The sequence below is a fragment of the Balaenoptera ricei genome, chromosome 21 (genome assembly GCF_028023285.1).
Source record: "Balaenoptera ricei isolate mBalRic1 chromosome 21, mBalRic1.hap2, whole genome shotgun sequence".
In the NCBI taxonomy this organism is placed as follows: domain Eukaryota; kingdom Metazoa; phylum Chordata; class Mammalia; order Artiodactyla; family Balaenopteridae; genus Balaenoptera; species Balaenoptera ricei.
This window is the reverse complement of record NC_082659.1, coordinates 14,674,998-14,682,798: the sequence shown is the minus strand read 5'-3', so window position 1 is coordinate 14,682,798 and position 7,801 is coordinate 14,674,998. Positions and strand designations below refer to the sequence as shown.

Genomic DNA, 7,801 nt, shown 5'->3' with positions numbered 1-7,801 from the left:
TAAACTAAGGTTTTATTTAAGTAGGGACCTGGAACTCCCTGGACCATTCCTACGTGGCATACCGGCATGTTTTTGGAATAGGTATTGCAGAGTTGCAGGAGGTTGGAGGGAATTTTGGAGCATCCTGATTCTCTTTGTTTATTTTCTCTCCCAGAAACAGAACTATCAAATACAAAATTTCCTGATGGTAAAAATATATTTCAAAAAAAGCTAACATGTCTATTTCCACTGCCACAACACCAATCTAACATTTACTTTTCAGCCCAGACTCTTGCTTGAAAAATTACTATGTTCCAGTCATTCATCTAGATATCAAGGCGAGTAAGATGAATAAGATGAAGCTCCCTGTTTTCAAGGTGCTCATGTTCTGGGGGTTCGGGATAGAGTCAGATCTAAACAGTGTGCAGAACCCGATGTGCAGTTGGACTAAGGGTATGAATAAAGTACTATGGATGCATAAGTAATGAAGTGATTCGCTCTGCATGGTGTGTAGGGTAGCGGGTGGTATATCAAAGAAGGAGTCCCACAAGAGTTGTCTGGACTAGAGTACCAATAAAAGTAAACTGGGGGGCTTCTCTGGTGGCGCAGTGGTTGAGAATCTGCCTGCCAATGCAGGGGACATGGGTTCGAGCCCTGGTCTGGGAGGATCCCACATGCCGCGGGGCAACTAGGCCCGTGAGCCACAATTACTGAGCCTGCGCGTCTGGAGCCTGTGCTCCGCAACGAGAGGCCGCGATGGTGAGAGGCCCGCGCACCGCGATGAAGAGTGGCCCCCGCTCGCCGCAACTAGAGAAAGCCCTCACACAGATACGAAGACCCAACACAGCCATAAATAAATAAATAAATTTAAAAAAAAAGTAAACTGAAATTCTTGCTGTTTCTTCATCACCTTGATTGACTGAACAAATATGGTTACACTGATAACATTATGAAACTTAACTTAAGCAAATGGGACAATGCTATCTTCTTTAGTATTATCCTCTGTGAGCTCCAGAGCTTGAGTTGGTTCACTTCTTTCTGCCTCTTCAAAATCCATAGATCAGGGCAGATTGATAATTTCTGGAAGAGACTTTATTTTTTAAAAATAAAATGGCTGCAACCTTGAAGAAGTGCTTAAAGAAACCAGTGGAATGATAAATACCTTAGAAGGTGTAGTGGACGCTGTAGTGAACCACCAAGCTCTCGCCGTCAAGGGCTCGGGCATCTGTTCTTCCAGGTGCCCAGAGTGTTGCCTTCTGATGTTTCACAACTGAGCCCCTGCTTTGGAATTGCTTTGTAGAAAAGCTTTTTGCTCAAGTCATACTTCCTTCCTGGGGCTGTCTACGTCCAATGACTGGTTGACGTGAGGGTATAGCAGTCTAGCCCCTACGCCTAGATTTGCGTCAACTCTGTAGGGCCATTCCCACTCCAGAGCTCCCCATGGGGTCCACTAAGGCCTCAGCTGCAATTGCAATTGACTCAAAGCTCATCGTTCTCTCTCTTCCCAATCCAGCTTATTTCACTCCCTTGTAAATCAGAGCCCTCCCCTAACCTGCTTCAGTTAATCTCCATCTTGGAGTCTGTTTCCTGGGGAACTGACTTAAGATAAAAGCAAGCTAAGAATTCAAAACAAGTTTCCCAGAAATTCTCACACAGAACTGGAAAAGTTCCACCATTGAAAAGTGCCATGACTCCTCCCTCATGATTGTTTGTTAAACTGGGGGCGGGAAGTCACATAACAGACCCAGTTTCTTCCTTGGACAGGAAGATGGATCAAAGCTTAGTTGCAAGAGCTAAGAATGGCTAACATATCACCTGGTGTAATTAGTAACTAATGATCAATTGATTGTCATGCTTTGCTGTTTTAATACAGGCTTATATATTTGGGGAAAAAAAACGCTTCAAATCCCCTTCTATTATGTGAAAGTAAGCCTGGATGTTTGGACTGTGAAATTACAAGTTATGCTCCTCTATTCAACTAGGTGTCACATAAATCTAAGTAACAGACCCCAAGAGGGAATTTTATTATAATTTCTGGTTTTGCCAATAGAAACCGATAACGTTACAATTTCAAAATACCTAACCTCTTAAATCTAAACTCCTCTGCCACGCCCTCTGCAACATGGTTCCATCCTCCACTGTATCTCCACTGTCTCCCAACACCAACTCATGTCTCCCTCCCTCCTTTCCACCTTCCTCCTCACTCACCAAAATCCTACCCGCCTTTGAAAGGGCTGATCTTCTTCCATGGAGCCTTCCTTGTCCAGGTCTATCCCCAAGAATCCCTTCCTACCCCAACTCCTACTGCCCCATTTCCTACAACACATTTCATATCCAATCATACTCCGTAGTGCTTAGTTAGCACAAAGCTAGGCACATGTAGCTAGCTCCTCAATGAATACAATTTTTTGACAGCTTTACTAATAAATAATTAATATATAATTTTGTACTAAAAATTCACCTGTTTTAAGTGTATGATTCAACAATTTTTAGTAAATTTACATAGTGGTGAAATCATTACCATAATCCAATTTTATAACATTTTCATCACCCCCAAAAGATCTCTGATGCCCACTGTCTCTATAGATCCCAAGAAATGTATTTTGAGCTCTTGAGTTGGAACATCTTTACGTTTTCTCATGATCACCATCACTTACTACTGAGACCCTTCTACAAATAATCTAAGGTAGACATTGGGAAAAGTAAACATTGTTAAATAAATGGCATTGAAAACCCCCCTACTCACTAACAAATTGATTGCATCTACTTCTTATTACAGCCTAAAAGGTGTCATTTTTAGGTAAAATCTAAATTCCTAGATTTATTTCAAACTCCATGTTGTTGATTCAGCTGGATTTTGTTTTAAAAGTGAAAACGGGAAGGAGTTGGGGTGAACCGATTACATGATGACATCCTGAGAGCATTCAGACAAGTCAGTTCACGTGTGTAAATTAAATAGGTCAGCAAAACATCATTTTCTGCACTCCCTTTGTCTTGAACCCAAGGGAGATGGACTCCTCCTGAGAACAGTTAGAGAGGATAGCCTGCAGAGTTCAGGATGCTGCTTCCTGTGTGGGTCAAACACAAGTCAAGGCTTATGCCTTTTACAAGTTTTAATTATATTCAGTTAAACAGGCCACCCCTTGTATAGCCTAACCTCATAAATATTAAGCAACTTCTAAAAAAATGACATTTGAGCTCAATTTAAATTGTGCGCATGTAATCAACTACCTCATAAACAAATAAACAAGAGAAAGAAAGCAAAATTACTTCCTGCTCTGCTTTCCACAAACTGACAATATATTGATAAATTCATAATAATAATAATAGATTTAGAAATATTTCAGTGAGGTTGAGAATATTGATAGATAACATACAAAGTGCATCACGAAAAAACTAGTTGTGATTTTTATTTTTTGATGCCAAATTAAAACAGGATTATTTCACAGTTAGAAAACAAATCTTAACAAAAAAACTACAAAACACATGTCTCAAGTGTGAGGGTGGTGTATAATGAGAGAGTGAAAATGAGTTCTCCGTATATTCATGTTGTTGTAGAGTCCTTCAGAACCAGCAGTACAGCGGGTATTACGTTTTTTTTAGGATTATGTGAACTTAGCCCCGAGAATACAGAACTATTTAAATCAAAGTTCCAAAGTGTGACATCTCAAATGCTCCCTAAATTCAGCAGACAAATGAGTGCTTCAAGTATATAAATTATCTCAACATGATCATTTCAACTCTCCTTTATATTTGAATACCAGAACTATAAAGGTTTTTAAAAGCTATTCATGTCTATTTCCAATAATCAGACTCTTTTTATTGTAAAACAAAAATAAAACTTAAAATAATCATAAGGACTAATTTACACACAGAATACGTTTTTATGGTATAATAATATATTCTATGGGAATGTATTATACCAGGATCATCATCAGTAATGATTTGGGAATAGTTAAGATTTTGTTTATCACTGTAATTTTCAAGATCAGTAGTCAAAAAAATCCCAGTGGAACCACGTGATTTGGCCAGGGCCAAATCTGTGACCAGAGGAAGAAAGTATTTTGTTTCCACAAAGCCAATCTACTAATTAACCTTTAGGAAATAAGCCTTCCTGCAATACTTCTAAGTAAAAGAATAGTGTCTTCTAATGCCTCATATAGCAGAATTCCAAATATTAGGAAATGTATTTATTAAAATATTTATTTATTAAGTAATCAAAATGAAGTGCAAATGTTTTCTGTCCTGAGTATGTATATTAAAATGGTATTTAACATTTAACAAAATCAACACTGTGACAGGTACCACTAAAATATAAAGTTTTTCAGTTGAAAAATTGCTGTAATTCAACTTTTAAAAACATGGCTGTATATTTTACTCTTTCACAATTGAAATAGCATTGTACCCATAAAAGTTATATTTTATTCTGAGTGCATCCAGAAAAAAAACCCAAATATAATTATCACAAACACTCATATACCTCTAACTTTTCTTTAAACGAGGAATACTTTAAAACTTTGTTTTGATAGGCCTCAGTAACCCAATTGTGTATTCATTAGTAAAGGATATTCTTATCTGTTCATTTTGGGTCAAATTAACTTGATTAGTAATAAAAGGCCTGAAATAGGGAGATATATCTCCATAGAAGAGAGATACTTGTGGTATTCTTATTGATAAGTATGAATGAACAGATTTACATTATTATCAAGTAAAATGTAAATTTACCATGGACCTTTTTTAAATTAGGAAAGCTACTCCTTTAATTTAGTCTTTAAATAAATTTAATGTACTGAATTTCTGGAACCAAGTGCTACTTGCAATTTATGATGAAAGGCATTTACCCGTTCTTTCTGAATCGGCCAGTTCAAGATGCAGCGAGATCTAAACATCCCTCTTCGCAAACAGAGCGCATGATTCAGTTTATAATCCGGAATATCCTCAAGAAAGATCAATATGATGGAATCCAGATTTTGTTCAATAGCTTGCTGAACTGCGTGGTGCACCTTGAATCTAAGTTAAAAAAAAATAACTGAATTACGGTATATATCAATATACAGTTTTTAATAGCCCAAAGCTCTAAAATTAACATTTCCCTTGTAATTAACTTTAATCTGTCACTAAAAATCAGGTTACGTTTCTTCTTAATTTTATTTTTAAAATACTTTGAGTTGTGAGTAATAATGTTAGTAACATTTAAAAGCTCAATTTAAGAACGAGAATACACTTCAGATTTCAGAGTGTTCACCTACCTTTTGCATAATGGATCTTTCAGTAGATTCTGTGTTATAACAAAAATAATTTTTCTGCTCCTTCTGATGCTATTAACAATTGCTTCAAGTTCAAGGACACCTGCCTCAAAATCCCTTTCTTCCAGACAGAATCTGAGTGTATGATCTTCTTCTTCCATCGGGGAGAAGTGTTCCCAGACCCAATCCCTATCTTTATAGGCATGAATTATATATGCCGCATATTCAAACTGTTCTGGCTGTCTGTCTATTTCTTTGAAACCAAGAACTCGATGCACTGAAACATTCCAATAAAAAGATATCTTCCAGCCTTCAAAATGGATGAGAAGTACAATAAAGATGAAAATCAATAGGATACTGGTATTTATCATGAAAAGGAGTTCAAATGGGGCACTGTCTTTGCAGGGTGATATATCAAAAAGCATCACTGGGAAACCACGATATTGAGGTGGAGTGTTGCAGAGGTAACGGCTTGATAGTTCAGAGATGTTCGTATGGGTATTATTAATCCAATTAACAAACCAGGCAATGCTTTCACATGTACAATCAAATGGATTAAAGCGCATATCTAAATTACTCAGGTTCTTGAATGCTGGCCCAAAAACGTTCTTTTCAACAGATGTTATGAGATTCTTCTGAAGGCTTAATGACTTTAGCAACACTTGATTATCAAAGACAGATGGTGGAAGGATATTTAAATTATTCAATCCTAAATCGATGCTCTTCAATTCACGTAAGTCCTTGAAGACTTCTGCTGGGATCTCATCAAAGCCATTAGACTCTAAGTTAAGGATGTAGAGGTGAGAAAGACCCTTCAGAAAATGAACAGGACCGCCAGGGTTTGCATGCTTCCAGAGGCGAGCTAAGTTGTTATGCTGCAAATCCAGAATTTCTAGTTTCTCAAGACCCTTCAACAGTTCATCATTTATGTTGGCTATGTTGTTGTTGCTTAGATCCAGAATGGTCAGGTTAGGAAGAGGGTGAAAAGGTGAAGGGGAGCTATCCACATTTTTAAGGGCCACCCTTCGGAGCATCAGTCGTTGAAGGCTTGGAACCAAGGCAAAAGAGTTGCTAGTCAGCTCTAGGTATTTGTTGTAGGAAAGGTAGATTTCAACAATATTTTCTAGACCTCTCCATTCCTGGCCTGTGAGTTCTTGCCCAATTTCATTAAGGCCAAGGTCAAGTACAGTTAGGTGGCCCAACCAAGAAAAAGCACCACTCTCTATTTTTGAGATTTTATTTTTGGTTAGGTTGAGTGTGAGCAGAGGAGAACCAGCAAGTGATAAAAATGTTTCATTTGTTAAAGTTCGCAAACTTGAGAAGGAGTTGGATAGACTTAAACATCTCAGCCTTGTCAATCCCGTGAAAGTATTGCTTTTTATGCCTGGAAAGTTGTTATCTTCCATATTGAGATACTCCAAAAATTTTAGCCACTGAAAGGAAAAATCATCAATCTTGGGAAGTGAAGCCAGGGAAACGCTTTGTTTAGTAAAAGATCGTCTCAAATTCAGGTATCTCACATTGGAAAGCCCATAAAAAGAGCGAGAAGACAGATGTTCTATATTATTATACTCCAGAAAGAGATATTCTAGATGTGGAAGCCAAGCAAAGGAATCATTACCAATCACACTTAAGCTGTTATGGGAAAGATCGAGCACTGTGAGATTTGTCTGCTTCAGCCCAACAAAAGTCTTGTTGCTGGTTGTGTACAGCTGGTTGTTGCTCAGGGACAGATTCTGAATGCTTGTGTTTGATAATTCCAAGCAGAGCTCTTCTATGAGACTGGGGCTCAGTTTGGCATTGTTCAGAGAGAAGCCAAATAATTTTCCAATTGCATGAAAACACCCTGGAGAGAACTAAGAGTGGGACGGAAAAAGAGGTTAATAACCAAAACACAACGAGTCTGTACGACCCTTGAAAAACAGGCATATTCTTTACTAAATCCCCTTTCCTCTTTCACCACCTTCTCTGGGTTTTCTCTCCATTCCTCTGTCTCCCCGCTCCTTCCTCTGCACCCGTATCACCCACCTCCCGCTCCAGCCCTTGCCTCCCCTGGTCACTGGTTACTACTCAGCATCCATGTATCAGCTTAGATGCCACTTCTTCAGAGGGTCTTCCCTGATCTCCCAGGCTAAGTTAAGTCTCCTGGTACTTTTACTTCATCACACTGAGTATTATTGTAATTAATAGACTATTTGTAAAGTCACCTCTGGGGCAGATCCTGTTTCTCTCTTCGTGACCACTGCTCTCAGTGAACATTCTGGAATGAATGGGTGGATTTTATTATGAAGCATTGACATGGACTTTCCTTTCTATGACTCTGAGCTCCAGCGATCCTCTCTGTCTTCCCACCAAGGTTTTCTCCTGACTATTTCCTTACTGTGTTTCCAGCTCCCTTCCGCTCTGCCCCCCAGTCCCACACTAGAAGCCTTGGCTGCTATGAGACTCAGCGCTGGAGCAAGAGAGCAGGGGCAGGAGGGAAGGGATCCAGAGAGGATAGAGCTCAAGTCTCCTGGGAGAGCAAAGAGGCTCAGATTTCTACTGTGTCACTTGTGAGATGTTAGGGCCAATGGATG

The 7,801-nt window shown here is 38.8% G+C and overlaps 1 protein-coding gene across 10 annotated transcripts in view; it reads right to left on the bottom strand.

Moving 5' to 3' along the window:
- Window positions 1–3,364: 3,364 nt before the first annotated feature.
- Window positions 3,365–7,801, bottom strand: part of TLR3 (toll like receptor 3) — a 507,043-nt gene continuing 502,606 nt past the window's right edge. For all 10 annotated transcript variants that reach the window (XM_059909533.1, XM_059909532.1, XM_059909529.1 and 7 more), the window contains 2 exons: window positions 5,229–7,081; window positions 3,365–4,989 (listed from right to left, as the gene is read on the bottom strand). In XM_059909533.1, coding sequence (XP_059765516.1) covers window positions 4,761–4,989; window positions 5,229–7,081 — 2,082 coding nt within the window. In that variant the 3' untranslated portion in view covers window positions 3,365–4,760. The remainder of the gene's footprint in view (window positions 4,990–5,228; window positions 7,082–7,801) is intronic.